The sequence below is a fragment of the Schistocerca piceifrons genome, chromosome X, assembly GCF_021461385.2.
Source record: "Schistocerca piceifrons isolate TAMUIC-IGC-003096 chromosome X, iqSchPice1.1, whole genome shotgun sequence".
Lineage (NCBI taxonomy): Eukaryota > Metazoa > Arthropoda > Insecta > Orthoptera > Acrididae > Schistocerca > Schistocerca piceifrons.
Genome location: NC_060149.1, coordinates 349080965 through 349106473, shown reverse-complemented (window position 1 = coordinate 349106473; position 25509 = coordinate 349080965). Strand labels below are relative to the sequence as shown.

Genomic DNA, 25509 nt, shown 5'->3' with positions numbered 1-25509 from the left:
ACTGATAGTGGCGACACGCGGGTCCGACGTATACTAACGGACCGCGGCCGATTTAAAGGCTACCACCTAGCAAGTGTGGTGTCTGGCGGTGACACCACACACACAACTCTACTTAAACAGCGAGGTGATGGCATGCAGGGGGATAGCACACTGAAATAACTGAAGATCGCTCCATGCCTCCTTGACTGCTACATCCGCCCTTTTGGTCCCCTCAATACCCATGTGTCCTGGTACCCAGCAGGACACCTCCTTGCCCACCCAGCCATTGTAATTGATGGAGGATGTCCTGGATATTTTGGCCTACTTTATCTGCTGGATACGAGCATTGTAGAGAGTCCAGAGCATTCAGAGAATCTGAACAAACAAGGAACTTAGCAAACTAAGCACACCTCATCTGCTCCAGTGCCCACAAGATCGTGTACAGTTCCGCATCGAAGACAGTAGAGTCTCAAGGCAGTTAAACCTTGAGGACACTATCAGGGAAAACAACAGAGCAAACAATGGGGCCCCTGTTTCAACCCATCCAGAAAGACAGCTGTAGAGCTGTGGCGCTCAGTTAAAATGGCAGAAAATATAGTATTTAAACATATGCAGGAGTGCAATCTCTCCTGTACTGCACTAATTCTAAAATTACCCTGGGACTATGCAATGATGACAGTGGCAGGTAGTTAAAATCCTGGATTTGAGGACTTACATTTCCCATATTAAGTGACTCCAGCACACACTGCACGCAGATTGCAAATGGCACTGTTGCTCATAGACGATTAGAGAAAAGGTGTTCCAAAGGTGGACGAGCAACAGTATTGTATGCAAGTGAATTTGGAGTATGAGGCTGGTCCTGCAAGCACCTGTGGCCAGTCTAATCCCCTCAAGATGGATAGCATCAATGATATTCAGATAAGAAGGCCTCACTGAGCTGTACAATGTGCATCCACAGTCAAAGCGTGAACACACAAAAGCCCTATAAAACTAAACAGATGTGCCCTGTCTGCTCCCCAACACCTGTAGCTAATGCACTTTATGATATTGAGTGCTTTCTGGGTTCTGGGTTTCAGCTCTCTCAGGTGTGGTAACCATAACAGTTTGGAGTCAAAAATGAGGCCCAGAAACCTGACTGAGTCTTTCAATTGTAAAATGGTGTCTGCCATATGCAAGTCAGGTAAATTAAAAATACTATGATAATGACTAAAATGAAAACACATACACACTTTTCTGCAGAAACCTGAAAACCTCTCTGTGCAGACCACTCCTACAACTTAGAACTACTTAAACCTAACTAACCTAAGGACATCTCACACATCCATGCCCAACGCACGATTTGAACCTGCAACCGTAGCGGTCGCGTGGTTCCAGACTGAAGCACCTAGAACCATTTGGCCACAAGGGCCAGCTAGTTACATCTGACAGGGCACTACTGCAACACTGGAGGAGTAACAAATAAATAGCAAAATCATCCACAAATAAGGAGCACATACAGGACTCCTTACCATAGACATGATTCTGTTTAAAGTACAGCAAAGAGAGTAACACTTGAAACACTGTCCTTAGGAACACCATTATCCTGCACAAAATGATCCAACAGCATGTCACCAACTTGGGATCTAAAAAAAGCACTTAAGACAGTAAAGACTGCATGGAGATCTGGAGATGGCTACAAACGCCTCATTGATGGAGCTGCATGACAATACTTTCTCCAAGTAGTATCATACATCTTACTTATATCAAAGAAGATATCAAGTCAGTGATGTACTGTAAGTAAGCCTGCTGAATAGCCGTCTCCAGTACGGCAAGGTTGTCAACAGTGGACTGAAATCTGGAATTCACACCAAGCGTGATTAAGGAATTACCTGGTCTCTAACAATCAGACCTGACAACAGTTAACCATTTGCTCCAGGGTCTTTCCTACACAGCTCATTAAGGCGACACTCTGATAACTACTGGTACATGTGTGGTCTTTTACTAGTTTGAGGAGAGGTAGCAGAATTGCTTCTCTCTAGGAGTTGGGAAAGTTTCCTGTCTGCCATATAAGATTGAAACATTCGAGAAGGATTTCCTTTGATGCTGCTGGCAAACGTCGAAGTATGCAGCACTAGATTTGGTTGTGACCGGGTGCAGTATCTTGAGTTTCAGGCAGTGCTAATTCCAGGTCCCACATGGCAAGAGGCCAGTTGAAAGCCTCAAAATTGTGGAATCTGAAGTCCATCTTGTCCCTCTCTGCAGTCACACAGTAACGGTAGATCACTGGATCCCAGCTGGAATTGGTAGTAGTTGCTGTAAAATGCTCTGCCATTGTCTGAGTGATGACACCAGGCATTGTTTGGGAAACACCCTCATTTCAGCACTGCTGCTATTGGTAAACAACTGTGCCCCAGAAAATCCTCCCGATGGCTGTCCATACCTCTGTAGAATATGTGGAACAGTTGATGGAGCCCGGGAACATTTGCCATGACCTTTCCTTGCTCTCCTTAATTACGTGTTGAGCCTTGGCTCCTGCAACTTGAAAGGCTGTGAGGTTGCTTGCTGTTGTGAGGCATTTAAACCATCGAAGAACAGCATGCCACACCCAGACTGCTAAACAACACTCATCAGTCTACCAGCACACAGGCTGCCTCCTAAGATGACCCGAATACTTTGGAACGGAAAGTCAGCAGGATCACTCATCTGATGTGTAATCCACTCATTTCTGGACACTGTCATGGTGTTCAAACACAACCAGCTGACTGAACAGTGTACAATTAGCCCTGCTGCCCATCCATTTCGGTGATTTCTGTTCAAGCAATCCATTTCCAGTGGGTGAACCCACGCTGAGAAGTGGTCACCGGAACAAAGGTCATCAGTTGCTTCCCACTGTGTTGAGACTGTAATGGCTGGAGAGCAGAAAAAGAGGTCATTGTCTGAGGACAAGCCAGTAGCAGCTGATAGAAGAGTAAGACTGCCTGTGTTGAGGATGCACAGCTCCTGAGATATCATGAGGTTCTCCAAGTTTCGACCCCTGGGACAAGTATAGTTCAAGCCCTATAATACATTATGGGCATTGAAATTAATCAGTAGCAGAAACAGGCAGGGGAGTTGTGCAATAAGACATATAAGCCTCAGAGTCTATCACATCCTGTAGAGGTAGATACAGGGAGCAAGACAGTAATCTTATCACCCATGTGAAGAGCAACAGCTACTGCTTCTAGACTGGTAACCAAGGAGAGAGCAGAGGATTGATAGGGTTGATGTGCGTTACTGACAAAGACAGTAACCCCAATCTTGGCTCTTTCCCATGTCAGGTGAGGGTACAGCCCAGTAGCACAGGGGCACCAGTGGCCTTGAAATGTGTTTCCTTAAACACAAGCACAGGGGTTGGAGACACAACATCAATGTTATAGTCTATGGAAACCAGTTCAGAGATGTCTGCCACTGATGGGATTGTGTATACGATTGGAGTTAACCCCCTTGGCATCAGTTAAGGCCTGAAGATCGTATATTGAGTCACCAAAACTGGTAACTGTATAATAAATAACATCAAAAGGACGACTGCAGGTGTCACATTTTATAACATTATATGAACCCATTAATGTTCCACTTTTAGATGGGAGCCGTCTATCATGAGGTCACACTTTCACCCTAACTTTCGGACTGGGAAGGGAGCCCACAATGGGTGGAGCTCAGTCTTTGGTTGAGATGGTTGTCCCTGTCTCACATCAAGGTCCATAGCCTCCAAAGAAGAGTCAAATAGGTGTCTGAAAGGATGACATCAATACTGTCAGACTGTGTACTTCCCATCCCCACCAGTGGACAATTCTTTGCCTTCAACTTTGATTTTTTGGTCCGAGGAGGCAACTGCAGAAGTGGTAGTGGCAGTACTGGACAGTGGACCAGACTGAGTCTTTGGAGGGGCAGGACTTCTGCATTGTCAGCAACCACGCTTTTTCTGAAGTTTTGGAGGGAGGGACAGGCTTCAAAATGACTGCAGCAGCACAAGTACATTGACCAACGCAGGTACTAGTGCTGATAGTAGCAACCTCTGTTTGCATAGCAACATCAGCTGTTTAGGAACTGAAACAAAGGAGGTACAAGTAGTGAACATTGGTGGGCGGCATAGCTTTATTATTTTTTTGGCCTCATTATATGGAATGCATTACAGAGTCTTATGCTTTCGCACCTTTTGTTCTTCAAGGTATACACTACAATCCTGACTCCAGACACAGTGAGCCCCAGAGCAGTTCATACACTTCAAAGGAGATGTAAAAGCGACTCTTCATGGGCAGCCTTACCACATTTTCCCGAAGTGGCTTCTCCACGACTCCCACAAGTAGTATGTCCAAAGTGCTGGCATTTGAAAGAAGGCATTGGGTTGGTGACATAAGGCCGCATGTTTAGATGAAAGAAATCTGCCTTTATGTACTCAGGGACTTCCATACTATTGAATATCAAGATAAAGGAATCTGAATTTACAAGATCCCATCTACCCTCTTCACAATGTCTTTCACATCGACTATACCTTCTGGAGCCCACTCACATCACAATACCTCCTTGGGAATGTGAACGAGATCCCTGCAAGTCACAACACCTTTGCTGTAGTTCAACGTGTTGCACAGTTCAGTGTCTATTGCACACTCCCCGAAGCAGCTACCTTCTTGGAGGTTAGCTGATGGTTGGGAACTAGGAGTTTACACTAACAATGTCGCATTGCACAAGCATTTTACTGTTTTTAAAGAGCCACAGGTTCCCTCAAAACCCTTTGGGATATAGGATGGGGAAACCTTCTCAAAACTACACTCTTTTCTTCTCACTATTAAAACCACTTTCTGATAATCAGTACGTGTTCTATTACTCAAGACAATACTTTTAGAATGAATCAGAAGGACTGGCTACATGAGCCCGTTTGTTAGATTGGGTACCTTCCAGCAGTCTACCTTTTCCACTGAGAGGAGGAAGGGAAAATTTTGAAGGATCCATTTTGGTCCCATGAACAGCTAGGGGAATAAAAGTTCACCTAGACAGAGCCCCACATAACAAAGTAAGCCTTATACAACAGAGGCACACCAGGTTCTTCAGAAGTTGCCCGCAAATGACTGTTCCACCTCATCAGTGCACAGCACACCTTGAGACTGAGGGGTTTCTAACAGCAGTTTGTACCATCCATGTGATTCGGGTGGTAAAGCCCATGACACACAACATTCCACCATCATGCTGCACAGTGGTTGCTGCAGCATGCCCAGAGCTTATGGTGACAGGCGACTGGTGACACTTACCAGTCCCCAGCTCAGGAACCTTAGGGTCACCAAGCCTGTACCCAGGAAACAAATCCTGAGCCCCTGAGGGCCTTTCACAAAAGGCTGATGTCAGCCTCTAGATGGCCATTATTAAGGAAGCCAAGAGACTGACATAAAAAGGAGAAAAACCTTGACACTGTTTTGTGTTTTAATTATCATGTGATAAGATACAGATATCATCAGCTGTAAGAGTGTACAAGTCAAGTTACAAAAATGAATATAAACTCCAAATTGCATCTGTACAGGAATGTATCAGCCATCCATGTGATAAAAATAAAGCTGCATAAACAAAGTGAAAATTGGTATGCCAGCAGTAACGTATAAATTACATCCAGCCATCCCCCACATAAGTACATACCATACACTTACATTCATTTACCAATAAATGGCTCATTTACATATTCAGTAACTAATATATACAGATAATAACTGGGTCTGCTGCTATGAGTCAGTCAGAAAGCAAGCACATAATCAGTATGCTACTATGTTGAAATATTACTTGCAGGTGAAACTTTACACATTCATATTCACTCTGTATGTTCTTCCTTTTATATTGTGCCAGCAGCTTCAATGTTTCTGTACAAATAATGATGTAACACCAGTTGTTACTTGTACGGTAAACAGCAAGTTTCCGCAAAGCACTATCAAACAAAAACCGAAAAAGAGCTGAAATAATTCCAAGCAGAAGGAAACGCCTGTTGTATGTAAAACGGGACTAATAAAGGAGACACATTGAAGCTGCTAACCTGTCACACAGCGTTCACTTGAGTAGTTGTGCTACTTCCAGCAGATTCAACAGTTTGCTACACTATAATATTTACAAGAAAGGTGTTGACAGATCAGACCAGATGACAGCACATTAGCCATTCAAAAGAAAACAGCTGAAATGTTGGGAAAAATTATTCTTTCACCTTTTTATGATCAGTGCTGCTAGTACTTTTTATCCGGTATTAGGAAACCAGGAATCAATGTTGAAAGGAAAAAATACAAATTAGCAAATTTTCTTCTGGAACTAGCAGTCAGTTTTATCCCAAAAGAAGGTGAATCCAAACCTTGATTTTATAGAGTGTAACAAAGTAATCAGACAACAGAGGTGTAAATCCCCATGGAGAGACACTTTCTTGTGGTATGTTGTCTGAGTTGTGGAGCTCTCTAGATGCTAAACTGTTTCAAAATGTATCACACACAGACAAAATACATGTAATGTGTATGATGCGTTTCTTTTTTCAGATGTCATAAACATGGTATTTTAATACAGATAATCCATGTTTTCATTTGATAAGATAGAATACAATAAATCTTTACATATATTTCAATAAACAAATGTCTAGATTTTTATGGAATAATTCAACGTATTTATTTTATTGTTCCAAAGAAGCAAGTTTTCAGAAATCCTCTAAAAATGATAGTGTGGATAGTCTGAGATAGACCTGAGAGACCAATCTTGAAAGTGTTAATAATGATCTATTTGTCACAATGTATTGTCCTTAACTATCTCCTTAAGTTGCAAGCAAGTGTCCAAGTGAACAGCTCAGAATTTGAATGTTAAAGTGCCCACAGCAAATGTTCCACTGTAAATCTTCAAGTTCCAATAAAAAGAATTTTAAGGTCCAGAGCCATTAATTATTACATCATAAATATAACATCCACAAAATGATTTAAAATGTTTGTTAACAGACACATGAGAGAGATGGCAGAAATTGCAAGAAGTTCTTTGAGCAAGGTTGAAGATTGCAGGCATGATAATCTGTAACTAAAAGGTGACACAAACAACATAGTGAACACAGGGTTGATCAGCAACTGTAGCATACACATAAACATATCACATAAACAAGTACTTAAGTGCAGAACAAAACTAAATAACTATACACAGAATAACTGTCCCACTGAAATTATTTCTGCTATCTGAACTTGGTAAGTTACAGACTCAAAATACCCTAAAGCAAAGCAACTAATAATGAATTTTCTTATTTAAAGCCCTCAGGTCAATCAAATGAATACAGGCAAAAAAAGTGAGTACCAAATCCATGACAATTTTTCACCACAAAACAAATGGAATATTATATAAAACAAGCCAGTTACTTTCAGAATGAATTTTCACTCTGCAACAGACTATGCACTGATCCTTAGAACTGTGTGCTGGATCTCTGCCTTTTGCGTCTGATGTATGAACAAATAAATCACAAGGTTTCCAAAAGTGTGGGCATGTCACATACAGCTGTATGCATAAGAAGCACGAATTTCCCAAATTTAGTCCATACACTCATAGCAATTTTCCCTGTATTTTGTTGATGGTCACAGAAAATGCAAGTCACAACACAAACTACAAACATTTCAGTTTGAATGGCATGTCCATTAGAGAATCATTGGGATGTGTGGCAACAGTGCATCTTCCCCTGTAAATTTTCCACTTCAAACTGAAGCTTTGATGATATTGTTCAACATCTTTTTCACTGCAACCCTGGTGCTGTTGCAAAGTAGTGGTGGATTTATGTTCCACAGAAGAATGATAGGTATGCCACGTTTCAATGTTGAAATGTGTCGTGGAATGCCTGGCAAATCGAGTTGAATAATTAAGAGCATTTTCTTGATTCATTACGGTATCAATGGACTCATATGTTGTCACTCTACCTGGTGTTTTATTTTAGATGCAGGAATTGATGGCGCTGACATCATTGGTATTGTCTGTTAATGTAGCACTTGCATGAGCAACTAGTGATTTTTGTGATTCTGTGTGATATTTGGTAGAACTTAATGAATCAGTTCATCTGTAGCTGCTGTGATTTTATAGAAGTTTGTTGACAATGCATGAAGTTGTGCAAATTCATCGATTGCTATTTAAACATTCTAGTATCCAACAACTGTTTTGCAAATGTCCAGCAGATGCTTCATGTCGTAATTGCACATGTTAATTGGTCTTCAGAAATCAATGTCTGTAAATGTTGTAATAAAACTGATGATTTGAGACATGAGTTAATGTCATCAATGGCTGTTTTACATGGGATAACTGGTGGATTTTCCAAAATTTAGTTCCTGGCAAGCACTGCACACTTGAAACACACACATACGTGACCAATTACTATTCCCAGTTTTTGGAAGGTTGTCGGGCCATGTAGACTAATTGACAGTAATTGCAAGTAACAGCATGCTGCATTGTCTGGTGAATGGTGTACCGATGGCCTAAGATGTCAATCAAACCTAAATTGGGATGTCTTGAAACTGCTTTGCACTGTTTGTATTGTTTAAACTTGTTTTCTGGTGCATTCTGTGAATAACATGTTGGCACTTCAGATTACTGTCTTATGCATGTAACATCCTCACACATTGAAAAAATCACAGTTAACATTGTTGGCAAACATGACAATGCTCTTGCACATGCATTTTCCATTGTGAAGTACACACACTGTCAATTTTCAAGGTGCACTGTCAAATGAGTAACTATTTGACATTGTTCATGGATTGGAAATGATAAAATGCACCATACTATTTCATTCCTACTAATGTACCATTCCAGTTGATAGTGGTCGATTCCATTTATAGGTGCTGTTGCATTTACTGCTCCAAAAATTGCCATATCATTTCCTCCATTGAGATATTTGCAAATGTACTTTATCAGTTTCCCTGAATTGCAATACTTGACACTGATGAGTGCTTTGTATGTTTTTGAGAGTAATGGCGAGTACAGAAAAGCCCAACAATTACAGAGTTCAGCATCATTGTTTCATACTTTTTAAGTGATGGATTGGCAGCCGTCTTCAGTGGAGTGTCGTGTTACAGTGGATATCCTTCACTGCCACTGGTAGTCAGTCTCAGCAAGTAATGCTCCTAGGCATCATCTCATTCATTTCCCATTAGATGTGCATGGAGAATGGTTGTTGAATAAGCCACATGGACCATAAATAACATTTTGGTGACAACTTCAAAGAAGTCCTGATCACTGGTGATACCTGCTGTTTCTGCAGAGATGACACTATCAACCTGACATTGAGAGATCTTTTCTGTCAACTAAGGCAAAATGTTTACATGTGACAATTATATTTTGCCATTAAATGGAAAACAACCAACAGCATTTCTCTTCAAAACCGTGATGCTTGGAAATGAAATCCACTGAAGATTTCAATTTTTGTTTAAAGCCTTGGAGAAATATAATGATGATCCAATGACAATTGACTAGTTAACAAAAGTTCTTTTATTTTATCTTGTGTAGGATTTCATGTGCATGTGATTTAAAAAGATCTGTGTGGGCCTATGCACAAACATGCATTATTGCATCTTGTGCGTACCCATGCATGTGCTGTGGACTACCTATAAATGTGGCCAGTAGTGTGACCATTTTGCTCAATTCACTGGGATTCACATTGCCATCTTTAACAACTGAAGCATATAAATGAAAGTACCCTTCAGAACGCAACTTGGTTTCATGCAACTGATTGTAGAGTTGTCATTAGGTTTGGATTTTCCCATACATACAGACAATTTCAGCATTTTCACAAATCATCATCAAAATGGCACTGACTGTTTTCCTAGTTTGCTATAAATGTATGTATTAATTCAGAAGCCTCAAAGAGTATATGCAGGGTGATTATGATTGAAGTACCAGTTTCAAAACTCAGTAAAAACCTAACCAAATTTGTACAGATTATTATTGAACAAGGGGAAAACGTTATGAATAAAAAATTATGACTAGATGGGACTGAAAGTGGCAGAATAAGCAAAATAAAAGACACAGGGTAACAGCTGCTCCTAATTTTGAACCTGAGATGCTCGGCATGCATGTCTCAAAGCAGTATTGCATGATACTGGTAAAGCTCTTCTACAAGAACAGTGATGTGTGCCAGTTGGGCTGAGTTGGGTTGTTTGGGGGAGGAGACCAGACAGCGAGGTCATCGGTCTCATTGGATTAGGGAAGGATGGGGAAGGAAGTTGGCCATGTCCTTTCAAAGGAAACATCCCGGCATTTGCCTGGAGCGATTTGGAGAAATCACAGAAAACCTAAATCTGGATGGCCAGATGCGGGATTTAACCATTGTCCTCCCAAATGAGAGTCCAGTGTGCTAGCCATTGTGCCATCTCGCTTGGTGTGTCAGCTGCTTTGCAGAAAGTTCCAGGTGCTGAAGGGTACAAAAATAGGCATTGGTCCAATTTTTGCCAAGGTTCTGGAGAAAATCATTATAAAATTCAAAAAGACAGGTTCTTCTGTAGTAAAGTGTGGCACAGGGAGAAAAACAACTGATCAAACATCAGTAGAAGTGACCACAGCATTGCAGGAGAGGTCACAAGGTGGTGTGTAAACATGCAGTGCATGGGGAATTGCCCAAACTTTGGACATGAATGTGAGCATGGTGAATACATTTTTACAAAACATCCTGCATTGCTATCCACAATTTTACCAATCTTCAGGAGTTGCTTCATGCTGACTTACCAATAACAAAAACGTTTTCTCTAGTGTTCTTACTTGCACGAAAGTGGACAATGAATGGCCATAGAACATTCTGCACACAGACAAAACCCATTTCCAACTACAAGGACATGAAAATACACAGAATTGCAGAATATGGTCGACGGGAAATCTGCTCACACATCAACCGTTACTGCTTCAATCTGCAACAGTAACTGCATGGTGCAGGTTGATGATATTATAAGACCATATTTTCTGAGGAGATGGGTCCTGCAGGGCCTGTTACCTGTGCCATCACAGTTAAACACTGAATGCAAGGTGGTGCTCCTCTGCATATTGCACAGTCAGTGATGAAGTTGCTGCAGAGGCACTTTGGAAATGCTAGAATTATCAGCTGTCATTTCCCTACAGCCTGGATGTTCAGATAATTTGATCTTTATCTATGTGACTTCTGTCTGTGGGGTAACCTGAAAGATAGTGTTTAGTGCTCTGATAACAAACACAGCTGATATGAATGCACACATTGAGCACCACATTCTGAACGTGAACCATGAGACACTCCAATCTGTTGTGCAACATGCCATTTTTAGATTTCAACTTGTGGCAGGAAACGGTGGACAGCAAATTGAACACATCTTGCGCCAGTCTTATGACATGCTTTTTATGCCATTTCTTGGCCTTGTGAAAACTAAAACCAGATGTCATTGTTGCTTTTTATGCAGTTTCTGGTCTCTGGACAGTTAAAAACCAATTTTTCCCATCCGACGTAGTACAACCATGTCGCAGTGGATGGGCTTTGCTAACTTAAAGTACCACAACTATTGAATGCCAAACTTCTGCCATCATTACATAGTATGGTTGGTTTCATATGCAACTAACATCATGGCTGTCATATTGCGATTCATCTTTTGTTAGTAGCCAAAATCACTTACATTATGACGCTTAAGGTGCTGCCTAGTGGTAAAATTTTCATCCCCCCCCCCCCCCAAAAAAAACAAAATAACGTTTCCCCCTTCTTCAATAATGTTCTATTGATATAAGATGTCATTCTGAGCAATGGTTCTTTTTTTTTTTTTTTTTTTAATTTACAGCATTTCGAAAATGGAATTCAAATGGTAATTACCCTGTACTTTACAGTGGCTCCCTGTTCTGAGATACACCTATCAAGATTACTGCTCAGAGGCAAAAACAAAGGCAAGAGTTTAACATTAACTATGTGGGATTACAGTACACAATTATCCATTTGCAATGAGATGACATACCAACAAAGGATAGAAGTCCTCTAATTTCTGTATACATTACATGTCAACAGATAAAATGTATTTCTCTGAAAATTTCTGGACAGCAAAGATGCAAGAGATAAGGTTTTACAGCTTTGTAGCAAGAAAGGGAATAAATAATATAACAGCAATTACCATGTTTTGATTAACTTTAGAACATATCTTAAAATTCAGTATCAGAGAAATCATTCAGATCAGTGGTAACACTGTCTACAGAACTTTCTTCTGACTGTGCAAATTTTCAGTGTGGTGTAAGCCTTTCACTTGAACACATCTCCCACAGTTACAAGATCAATCACTTCCTGGAGCAAACTCTGCACATTTTAAATTCATTCCGCATGTGTAATTTCTGGATGTAACCTCTTCTTGCACTCACCTCCTCATGATAAAGATTGAATTTGTTGGAAAGGAATATTAATTTTGCACATTTCTTCAGTTAGTTGTATCTCGCAAAGCACTTATTGACAATTTGTTCAAAGTCTCATCTATTTCAATCACACTTCAATAAATAATAAATACAAATAACGATATACATTTATTGTCTAAGTGCAACTGAAATAACAAAGACTGCAAAAATGTCTGTTTCCTTTCATGGCGAACACTTGTAAACTACTACTGTCTTTCAAATCTTGCCAAATGTGACTGTCGTTACGTCAGGTCTTCTACACACACAAAATTTTTGATCCAACATTGGATTCTTCTTTGGACTGTAAGCCTTATCAACACACTTTATGTATTTTAATCCCAAAAATTTTACAATTCTGTCTATCAAATGAAGGCCCCCTGTGAAATCATTTCATGCATTTAAGACATTAAGACATATGCCACTTGTGGCTTATAGGATATGGACAACAATCACACAATTCTAAAAAAGCGAGATCAAAAACGTTTTTTTCTAGAAATTGTGCAAATTATGAACACAAGTCTTCTTTCCTTAATATACTTGAAACTTCTTGGCAGTTTAGAGCCATACACTAAACCAGCACTTGAACCGTCACCTTTTGTGGCCAAGTGTTCTAGCAACTGAACTACTTGAACATGAATCACGATCGGCCCTCAAAGCTTCACTTCTGGCAGTACCTGATAATATCCTTATTCTGAGACAAAGTTCCATATCAATCATACGTTTCCATTCAGTATACTTCTGCACATATTCTATATAGTATCTAAGGTGAAAAGGCACATGCTTTTGCTGTGGCAATCTGCTGTCTGGTCACGATTTCTTCTCCTCTGGGACTCTCTTTAAAATTGCATGAAATTCTTAAATACCTCGTATGTGATCCTTTCATTTTCCTCTGTGCGTACTGGAATTTAGTAGCATTAGCTAACAAACATGAGCAAGGAAGTACTCAAGAGGAATCTACATTCTCCTTGCCAATTATTTAATCCAGTGACTACATAAGTGACTCAAAGTCACAACACAGTTTGAAAGCCATACTAACAGCAACTGCATGAATCAAGCATAGTATTACTAAATAATACATGTCAGTGATAGGTATCACCTGAGTAACTGTTGTTTTTTATGGTGCTGCCTGAATGACAGCCATGTCATAATTGACACTGTGTTAACTGTATGCATTTACTGCCATGGACTGAATTCTAATCGGCATTGGCAATTACAGAAGAAGAAAGTACAAGGGTTGGGGGAACTGACATTCTCCTGGCGACTGCCACAACTGTTGTATCCCAGAATATGTAGTCATAACTTATCTTGTGGAGAGGAATGGTCCTGGTCCTGGTGGTGGTGGTGGTGGTGGTATTTTCAATCCACGTCTGCAATGTAATGCTTGTCACATTTTTATTTCTAGTGGGAGTCAATAGAAAATTCATGTTGCGGCACCATAAATAAAATACTTTTTTTAACCTTTGTTACATGGTTCATGTCAGTCAGTCTGAACTCTCATGCAAAATTCATTTATGCCATCTGCACACTAGTTCTCTCCCTCTCCCCCCCCCCCCTTCCCCCATACAGAAATAAAAGAACATCAAACAATACTGTAGAGCAGTAAACAGAGACAGCTCCTTTGATTGCTCTTCATATTACAGTTGTTACATTACAGTTTGAATGTTGTAAGCAAAAATTTGTAGTGGAGAAAAAACAATGCAACAATTACTTTACTTCACACAGACTGGGTATACAGACTTAAATACAAATTAGTGAAGGAAAAAAAATACAAAATGCATGGAGTTAAAACATCATTACTCAATACAACAACAACAGCTCAACATATTAAAAAATTTTCAAAAAAGTGCAAAGAAATAAATCTATGGGAAGAAACAGTAGATGGTAAAATATAAGCAGCATCTTACAGCAACAATTCAAATTTTGATTATGTGAAATATTTTAACATCAACTTTACCTCAGCACAGACCAAACAGTGCAGACAATATTCCATTTGTTGGTAATTCTATGTAAGCCACTTACCACAGCTTAAATGTGTTGTGGTGGAGTTCACATTTTTCATTCCCCTGTGAAAATGGCAGAGGAACAGAGCACAAATAGTACACTTGTAATCCTCCGGTGAGAATGACTACACCACTGCACAGGAGCTTGCACAAGATTCATTCATTAATATTACACATTACCTGCAGTTTCTTTCTCCAAACATAAACATTTTCCAGGAAGTTCTCCAGAGTAATAAATAAACACAAACAAAAATATCTGACCTTTCTCTCCTCCAAATATGAGGCAATTTTATTACCATTCTACCCCCCCCCCCCCCTCCCTCACTATTGTTTCACGACTGCTGCCTCACTACACTGTCCTCTCATATACTTCGTTGTTTCCAACTAAGGGATGTTTACCTTTCAGAGATCTGTGGTACTTCTCTTTTCTATTCTTCTGAAGCAAAAATTAGTCACAAATGCATGTCAGTGAACAATACAGAACAATACATATCCTGACAACACATTACAAGAAGTCAATATCAGATCACTCCAGGATAAAATATATGCACATGGGTTTATATACTGAGGAACTCGAAGCCCACCTTTCAGCCTCAGAAGCGTAGGGAGGATACATAGGCCGAGCAGGTGGACATGAGCTGCTGGGAGAGTACTGCTGATTGAATTCCTGCCCCATATTCGTTGGTTGTCCATGACTATGGGGATACTGATCCGGATACTGAGAGTACCCGGACTGGCCTTGATAGCCTTGCTGAATTCCTGCAAAAATTCATATTAACCAGAGTACCATTCCAAAACTGTACTATATTTGTAGTAAATTGTAATCAGTGTAATTTGGATATTCTATATATTGCAAATTAAAAGAATCACTGAGATGAGCAACTTACTGAATATCAATAACAAACAATGCAACAATTACTTTACTTCACACAGACTGGGTATACAGACTTGAAGACAAATTAGTGAAGAAAAACAAATACAAAATGCATGGAGTTAAAACATCATTACTCAATACAACAACAACAGCTCAACATATTAAAAAATTTTCAAAAAAGTGCAAAGAAATAAATCTATGGCAGTATGTAATGTAACTGTGTGCCACTAGAGGGCTCCGGATTGTAGTGTACAGCATGGCAGTATGTAATGTAACTATGTCGGTGTGTGAGAAACTGAATGCTGTAATCGATTTTTGAATTTGAAGAGTTAGTCCAACCTCTTCTTTAGCATGACAATGCCAAATCACACACGAGCACAGTGAAATCTGCTGTAATCCGATGCTTAGGGGGATCACTGTCGGTCGATCGTCCTCCACACAGTTCTGACTTGGTCCCATCTAACTTTAATCTTTTTCCAAAACTAGAAGAACACCACCGAGGCCTTCAATTTCATGCTGATGAATCATTGCAAGTAGAGGAATAATATCTCTATTATTAACTGTTATTCCATTCTAAAACAATGCGTGGAAAAAACCAACAACTATACCTTTCCGTGCAAGCTCTGATTTCCCTTATTTTATTATGATGATCATTTCTCCCTATGTAGGTCAGTGTCAACAAAACATTTTCACATTCAGAGGAGAAAGTTGGTGATTGAAATTTCGTGAGAAGTTACTGTGACTGTGAAAAACACCTTTGTTTTAATGATGTCCACCCCAATCCTGTATCATGTCCATGACTCTCTCCCATATTTCTCGATACTACAAAATTTGCTGCCCTTCTTTGAACTTTCTCAATGTGCTCCATTAATCGAACCATGTAATGATCCGATGCCGTGCAGCAGTACTTCAGAAGAGGATGGACAAATGCAGTGCAGGCAGTCTCTTTACTAGATCTGCTGCATCTTCTAAGTTTTCTGCCAATAAAACACAGCCTTTGGTTTGTCTTCCCCACAACATTTCCTATGTATTTTCTTCCAATTTAAGTTGTTCGTTATTGTAATTCTTAGGTATTTAGTTCAATTATGGCCTTTAGAGCTAACTGACTTATAGTGTAACCGAAGTTTCATGGATTCCTTTTAACACTTATATAGATGATCTCTCACTTTTTTCTTGTCAAGTGCTGCATACTTAAAAATGATTTAATTACATAATTGATAATGGCACTGGCAGATGATGAAAATGATGTCATGAAGAGAATGTGGCACATCTTTATGTTACATTAGCATACTGGGGAAAAAATTAGTCACCCCCCAAAACAGCACAAAGCTAATACTGCACAACATTTCTAGCTTTCACAACCACTCCAGTTTTGCAAGGAAGAGAACCTGTAAGTTTCTTCAGGTGTGACATACCTAAATGAAGCCACTCAGTTATGGTTAAATCCTGTATAGCTACCAAAATGTGGGGAGGCTGACTGTCATTTCACCCATTATTCCAAACCTTCCCACACAGTTTCTATGGGATTACCATCAGATGATTTAGTACACCAACTGAAATGCAGTAAGGCCCCAAGTCTTCATCAAACCAAGCACATATGCGCGAAACCCAGTGAACACAGCTGTTATTGTGTTGAAAGAGGGGAGTGTCCACAGCATTCTCATCATGACTATGAGGAAAGGGTGACATTTAGTCACTCACAGTGTTGAAATCAACATCCCAGCTCATGTTCACAGTAACCCAAATGGGGGATTCCAAGTAATGGTACGAAAAAATACCACCAAAACATCACAGAACTACCTCTTGCCTCCACACACTGCCTCATCAGGGTGTCACTGCCCCCAATGCCTTGCACTGTATAAAAGAGGTCAAATCGCAACTCGACAGACCACACTACTCACCTCCATCCTGCTGATGTCCAGTTTGTGTGTGTTGTCTGCCCCATTAGCTGAATGGTCAGTGCATTGGATTGCCACACACAGGGGCCCGGGTTCGGTTCCCGACTGGGGCGGAAGATTTTCTCCCCTCAGCGACTGTGTGTTGTGCTATCATCATCATTTCATCCCCATTCTCAACACGAAGGTCGCCCAATGTTGCGTCACACTCAATAAGACCTGCACTTGGCGGCAGAACTTCCCGACTGGGAACTCCTGGCCACTGACACCATACGATCATTTCCATTTTTTGTGTGTGTTTGGTCCACTGAAGAAGTGCAGCTTTATGTACCACTCTGAGCAATGGCCTCTCATGAGTTACACAAATCCAAACGTTCTTTGCACACACTTCCCTTCATATAGTTTTCTTTGAAACTGATTGAGATGGACCACCACTCACCCACAGCACCAAGCCATGTTAAATTTGAAACCTATCATCATTGAAAAGGCACAACACTCAGCTCTGGACCCTGTATGTTAAGAGCTTTTTATGACCACTGTTCTTACACTGTGTTACATCACTGTGAGTGATAAACCTGACAATGAACCACTCTGCCAATGATTAAAACCAACTTTCCGTATGCTATCATTGAACGTTATGAATACTGACCTACTCTCAAATCTGCTAAATTACTGCACAATCAATCTCTCAATTTTCTTTAAAATCTTTATGGATTTACTATCACATCAGAAGTAACTAAAATAACAGAATAATGAAGGGAAGCATATGGTTTATCTTGTCATTTCACAAGAGTTTGCAGAATGTGTTATTTGTAGAGAAAGAATGAGACAACCAATGCCTACATAAGTCAAATGCATCAACTGATACTAACTTCCAAAATGTATCATCAATCATTTACTGGTACACACATCAAAAAAAGTTTTGCATCACCCCAGTTCCCAGAACTCCTGAAGACAGATGGTGAATGGGGATATTGTATCATAGACACAGTCCCTTTGACTGTTCAGAGATGCCACTAAACATGCCCAAAGATGTAAACAACCATGCATGGACACCATCTATTAGATGGAGGGTGTCCGGCAGCTGATCAATTCCAGTCATCCAAACAGGACGGAGGTACACAGCTCATGTTTTCTGTAGTTCAACCATGCCTAGACGGCCAATACCATGATTCGATCACATCTGCATTGTTACTTTATGCCAGGAAGGGCTCTCAACAAGAGAAGTGTCCAGGAGTCAAAGAGTGAACCAAAGCGATGTTGTTCGAACATGGAGGAGATACAGAGAGACAGGAACTGTTGATGACACGCCACGCACAGGCCGCACAAGGGCTACTACTGCAGTGGATGACCGCTGCCTACGGAATGTGGCTCAGAGGAACCATGACAGTAATTCCACCATGATGCACAAAGCTTTTCATGCAGCCACAAGACGTCATGTTATGACTCAAACAGTGCGCAACTTCACTCCTGACGTCCATGGCGAGGCCCATCTTTGCAACCACAACACCATGCAGTGCGGTACAGATGGGCCCAACAACATGCTGAATGGACCTCTCAGGATTGGTATCACACTCTCTTCACCCATGAGTGTCGCATATGCCTTCAATCAGACAATCATCGGCGACATGTTTGGAGGCAACTGGTCAGGCTGAACGCCTTAGACACACTATCCAGCGAGTGCTGCAATGTGGAGGTTCCGTGACGTTTTGGGATGGCATTATGTGGGGCCAACGTACATCGCTGGTGGTCATGGAAGGGGCCGTAACGACTGTACAATACGTGAATGCCATCCTCCCACCAATAGTGCAACCATATCGGCAGCATATTGGCGAGGCATTCGTCTTCATGGACGACAATTCACGCCCCCTTGTCATCTTGTGAATGACTTCCTTCAGAATAACAACATCGCTCGACAACAGTTGCCAGAATTTTCTCCAGACATGAACCCTATCGAACATACCTGGGACAGATTGAAAAGGGCTGTTTCTGGACAACGTGACCCACCAACCGCTCTGAGGGATCTACGCTGAATCGCCATTGAGGACTGGGACAATCTGGAGCAACAGTGCCTTGCTGAACTTGTGGACAATATGCCATGATGAATACAGGTATGCATCATTGCAAGAGGATGTGCTACTGCATATTAGAGGTACTGGTGTATACAGCAATCTGGACCACCACCTCTGAAGGTCTCACTGTATGTTGGTACAACACGCAATGTGTGGTTTTCATGAGCAATAAAAAAAGGTGGAAATGATGTTTATGTTGATATCTATTCCAATTTTCTATACAGGTTCCAGAACCGAGGTGATGTAAAACTTTTTTTGATGTGTGTATTTTGAGATTGGGGCAAAAAATAAAATATCCATTTCACTTTAAACACACGAATAACAAAATTATGTTTGTGGGACGAAATATCTGTTTCTGTTTATTATAATCCCCCCCCCCACCCCCCCCCCACCACCACCACCACACACACACACACACACACACACACACACAACCTCTTTCTCAGCTCTCATACGACAATGACTGTGTAGATGTGTTAAACATAAAACTACATTCTCTGTGGCATTTAGTAGAGCACATGGAATGATAATTTAGTCTGTGTACACTATTTAGCTTGTCGATATGTCTCAAAGAGTCACTTCAAAAGTAAACTGTGTGCACTTTATCATCTCAGGGCAAGGCAGGATGTCTAAGTGGAAAGATGCCCACCTGCTAACATACATCACAGTAATGTCATTTGTACATCTGTCACGAGACAGGAGAGAGAGATATGCCTTGTAGTTGTCATTGACAGTTGACAGTACTAGCTAATGTGTCTAACATATACATTATGGCTCATATACAGGGTGAGTCACTAACTATTGCCACCTAAAATAACTCCAAAAGTATGATAGAAGCCGAAAAGTTTGTGGGACAAAAGTTGCATGGGAAAAACAGGGACCATAATATGACGTTGGTTTTTTTGTTGCTATGTGGGGTCACTTCAGAGATATGAAGGTCAACTTTGTTTTTTCAAATGGAATGCTATAGTTTGGTACTTATTTTCTGACAGTGGCTATCAAAACGAATCCAATGATGTGTAATAGTAAGGTCTTTGAAGGTCAACGAAGGTCACAAAGGTGGCATGAACGTCCATTTACAGAAGATGTTGTAAGTGATGACCATTGGTATCAATGCAGTGCTGCAATATTCTTATCATGGATTTAGTGGTATTCCTTAACACTTTGGCACTTATCGAAGCACATGCTCTGACAGTTCTCTCTCGCATATCTTCAGTGTAGTTGGAATGTCTTTATAAACTATGTCTTTTACGAATCCCCACAAGAAAAAATCCAGAGGCGTCAAGTTTGGCGAACGAGGCTACCACGACACATTTCCTCCGTGTCCAATCCAATGATTTGGGAATTCTCTCTGCAACTCATTTCTAGCCATCAGCGAAAAATGTGTCAGACACCCATAGTGTCGATACCACATTCTGTTCTTTGTTCCTGAAGGTATTTCTTCCAACAACAGACTTAATGTTCCTTGCACGAATGTGGTGTACTTCCTACCATTAAGATTTCCTTTGATGAAATAGGTGCCTGTAATTCTGGCCTCTAGAATCCCACACCATACATTCAGCGACCACAGTTTTTGGTGTGCAACTTGCTGCAGCCAACATGGGTTTTCAGTTGCCCAATAATGCATGTTATACAAATTAACATTTCCACGGTTCATGAATGAGGCCTTGTCATTAAATAAAATCAAATTCAAAAATGTGCCATCACTCTGAATCTGAAATTGAGCCCATTGGCAGAATTCAATGTCATGCATACAATCCGTACCAGTTAATTGTTGGTGGAGACTGATATGGTAAGGATGATATTTATGCAGAACACGAACAACACTACTCTGGCTCATGCCAGATTCCCTTGTGATTTGATGTGAACTAACACAAGGATCTCGAGCCACAGTGGCAAGAGTACCAATTTCCATTTCCTTGTTAGTAACTTTGCTTTGCCGGATATGTTTCCCATGCATTAAAGACCCAGTTGTTCTCAATTTATTATACACACATTTAAGTGTATGACATGTAGGGTGGGCACATGGAGGATATCTTTCGGTGTATAAGTATCTAGCTCTCACTGAATTTCGTTGGCATTCTCTGTAAATGAGAAGCATATCGATTTGTTCTTCGAAGGAATACATCATTAACATTCGCTTGATTTGACATTACTAGTCTTACAGTTTCTGTTAGTGTTTTATTGTGAAACCATCGAATGGTGTTTACATGTCAATGGTACATTAGATATGTTTCAATCAGTGCCAAAGTGATAAGGAATACCACCAAATCCATGATGATAAGATTGCAGCACTGCACTGATACAAATGGTCATCACTTCAAACACATTCTGTAAATCGATGTTCATGCCACCTTTTTGACCTTTGTTGAACTTCAAAGGCCATAGTGTTACACATCATTGGATTCATCTCGATAGCCACTATCAGAAAATAAGTACCAATCTATAGCGTCCCATTTAAAGAAACAAAGTTGACCTTCATATCTCTGAAGCACCCCACCTAGAAACAAAAAACTAATGCCATATCATGGCCCCCGTTGTCCCATGCAACATTTGTCCCACAAACTTTTCAGCTACTCTCATCCTTCCAGAGTTATTCCAGGTGGCAATAGTTAGTGACTCACCCTGTATATCCAAGGAGAAAGCAAGAGAGCTGCGTAATGACTTTCCAAAGGCAACTGAGAGAACTGTGTCAAACCAGATGCTACATGACTGTCTCTGTATAGTCAGTTTCATCTCTAGACATATGTTATTGACAACAGTAGACCTTAAATCAACTCTGTACATTGACAGGTTTGGTAAGGGATCATCTAGAATGAAACTTCTACCAAAAGCATTCGGATCTCTTTGCCAGTAGATGCAGAATTTGTCTGACACCTGACAATTGTCATCACAGAAGATTGTAGAGACTACCAGGTACCAACACACATCTCGGGCATGCCAACCGATAGGTTCAGCACGGAGGTGGCTCAGTCACGCTGTGGACTGGTACCATGTATAAATGTCAGGCACCTCTCACTGCTACTGAGGGTAATTTGAACATTGCGCAGTACTGAGGAAGGAATCTCCTACCTCATCAGAGAGAGGCTAATCTGAGCTGTAATGTGGCTACCACCTTACAGACAGCTTGTCAAGGAGGATCGAAGTATGTTATAATACACATAGTGGAGCAACTGCATACTGAATGTTATCCAGAAACAGATTTTAATTCACACTCTCTAAAATGTGCATTTACAAAGCTAAAATGTATGTTTATAAACAGATTGCCTTTATTTTGTTGTTATTTTATTTCACAATATTTACCATTTTTATTTTCATAATGTTAATTCTTTCACTCCCTGTTCCCCTCGAATCTACGAGTGAACACGATCACAGATATGTGGGTGATGTGAAACTTTTTTTTTTCTTTTTGAGCAATTTAGATGAACATGTGTGCTACATTTGATGTTCACTCAGAGGAAATTAAATTATTCTGTGAAGGATCAATTTAAAAATCCTTACACTGAATATGCACAAGTCCAGTTACAGTGATGTGACCACCACCTATGTTCGATGTCAACATACAGTAACCACTCACAGACAGCAGATGGCAGCAGAGGGTATATAAGGTGTGTCAGGGGGCACATCGGAAACAGTGCAGTCATTGTCCTAATTTGAAAATGGAGCAATTTATCTGACTCCCAAAAGAGCATGTTTATTGGTTTTCAGGCCAATGGCGGAAGCATTCTGAAATGGCTAAGTTTGTAAATTGTTCACACGTCACCGTGGTTAAAGTATACCATGCATAGCAAAATGGCGCTATTCAAAACCAGCACCAAGGAACTGTGGTTCAACACAGGCCATAGATGACAGAGGTGAACAATGGTTGTAGAAAGTGTAGGATTGAACAGATCTGCAACTGCTGAGCAACTGACTGCTCTGATGAACCAAGGGATTACCAACAGTGTCTCAACAACCTTTTAGCATACATTGCTGTGCATGCGGCTTCACAGTAGGCTGTAATTTGCACACCAATTCTACTACTGGAAGTCTACTGAATGGTGTCAGGTGGCCTTTTCTGATGAATCACGTTTTACGCTTCATCATGCAGATGGTAGTTGGCACGGATGGCGTGAAACGTCTAAAAGTGAAGGGCCCAGGCCAGAGGAGGGAGCATTATTGTCTGGGGTACATTTTTGTGGCATTCCCTTGATGATCTTGTCATTCTGGATGGTACAATGGATCACCACAACTATGCAAATACCCTTGGGAACCATGTCCACCCCAATACACAGTTTGTTTTTTTTCCTCAGCACAGTCATCTACCAGCATGACAATGCAACATGTCATACAACTCTGAGTGTAGCTGCATGCTTTGAAGAGTGCCAGGATGCATTTACCACACTACCCTGGCCACCAAATTCACCAGTTAAATCCAATCAAGAATCCGTGGGACTATCTCAATCGGCCTGTCTGCGTAATGCGTCCACAGCCTAGGAACCCAGTGCAGCTGGCCATGGCACTGGAGTTGGCATGGCTCTTCATCCCTGTTGGTTCCTTTCAGAACCTCACTGACTCTCTCTCTGCCCACCCACACTGCAAAAGGTGGTTGTTCATGCTTCTCACAGGTGGTTGCATTGATGTGACTGGATCATACATTACCTCACGGAATTTAACTCCAGTAATATTAAACACGCTAATGGCTTCTCACTGACTAGTATCTTCAATTTTGTTATATGATTTGACGCGTATATTGTACAATGTGTACCATCAGTAAGTACTGACAGTACACAGCCTCAACAACATATAAATGTGTATTTTTAACTGTGCTTTTTAGCAATGCACAAGAGTTAAAATTTATTCCCTTGTATAATACTTATTTCATGCATCAACACATACCAATACTATTATCAACAACTAATAAAAATCTTTTTTACTTCACACCACCAGCACCAAAAGCGTGAATGATGCTACTGTCACTTGTTGCCGTTATCTTACAATGGAAAAATGTCCATTGCCCACTTCACTGTGATAATATATTCTATTACAGAGTCACTTCCAAATATGCCATTTTGGCCCTTTTTCAGCAACTCACTTTAACACAAAATATGTTATGAACAGGATATGAGTACATAAGTTATAAGATTCTGCAAGCTTTTCTGAAAGAGAGAAGAGTAGAACTTGCAATTCCTCTGTCCACTCTTTTGCATCAGATGGCATGTGATCACAATATTCTACATAGTTTAAGGGCCAAAAGCAATGTAGAGCCCATGTCAGTAATCACTTCAGAGCAGCTGTGTAGAGGCACAAATCAAATCAATTAAGTACATAAAATTAAAATTTTCTGTAAGGATTTCAACAGTATAGTGTTATGGACTACCTGGAGATGGAACTGATGATGTCTTGGTCATCTTCTTCTTCGAAGTAGATTCCACTTGATTTATAATTGGTTGTGGGTCTATACCTCCACGGTCAAAGTGACATTCGAAGGCCAAAAGGTTTTTCGTGTAATGCTTCCGAAGTGTATATGCAGCACTTGAAGATGCTCCGATGCCTAAAAGCCCTGCAATGTCTTTCCAGGTTTTGTTTTTTGTGACCTGTGAATTTAAGTTTGTAATCAAACACACATGAGAAAACTGCTGAAACACAAATAGCTGTTATAAAATATACATACTATGAATTAAATTCACCTGTCATGTTTTTCTGTCTGAATGTGAAGGATAATGTCAGGAAACAGTGTACAGATACTGATACAGCTTTCACTAATAGATAGGTCGATTGATGAGGAAGGTTTGTGTAGATAATTCATTACCAGTGTGCCAGACAAGTTGTGTGACCATAGATACTTAGTGTTACCCATGCAAACCAGGGGTAGGTTGCTAGTGAAGAATCATTGTAAGTAATGAGCTTTCTTATGTTACAGGTTAACAATTAAAAATTTCCCTTTAAGGTAACTGTTATTTAAATATTTTTTATGCTACTGACAGATCTGAACTCAAAGATATTAACAAATAATAGAACACACTAGCAACTATCTATTCATGACATCAAATTTTACAGCTAATCTTAACTACATTACTGTTTAATGTGCATTCATTTTTAATAAATTGCAAAGTTCAGCTTTAACATTTACTACATACACAATAATCTCAAACTGAAGGTAATTCACCACCTTCAGTGGTTTAGGTGAGAGCCTTATTCCTTTGTAATCTGTATTTCCAAAGTAATGGAAGTAATTTCCAAAGTAATTCATAAAATTCAGGAGGTGGTCAACATTAACTTTCACTTATTATTGGAACACACATGAAATAGAAAGATGTTGTGCACTGGTCGAATTTCAC

The 25509-nt window shown here is 40.3% G+C and overlaps 2 protein-coding genes across 2 annotated transcripts in view; one reads left to right on the top strand and one right to left on the bottom strand.

The window, feature by feature from the left end:
• LOC124721751 (katanin p60 ATPase-containing subunit A-like 1) overlaps positions 1–25509 on the top strand; it is a 203053-nt gene that overhangs the window by 41570 nt on the left and 135974 nt on the right. The gene's annotated exons all lie outside the window — the stretch shown is intronic.
• Positions 1–25509, bottom strand: part of LOC124722348 (trithorax group protein osa-like) — a 62758-nt gene that overhangs the window by 22395 nt on the left and 14854 nt on the right. The window contains exons 3-4 of the mRNA XM_047247521.1: positions 24549–24765; positions 14933–15107 (exon numbers count right to left, since the gene is read on the bottom strand). Coding sequence (XP_047103477.1) covers positions 14933–15107; positions 24549–24765 — 392 coding nt within the window. The remainder of the gene's footprint in view (positions 1–14932; positions 15108–24548; positions 24766–25509) is intronic.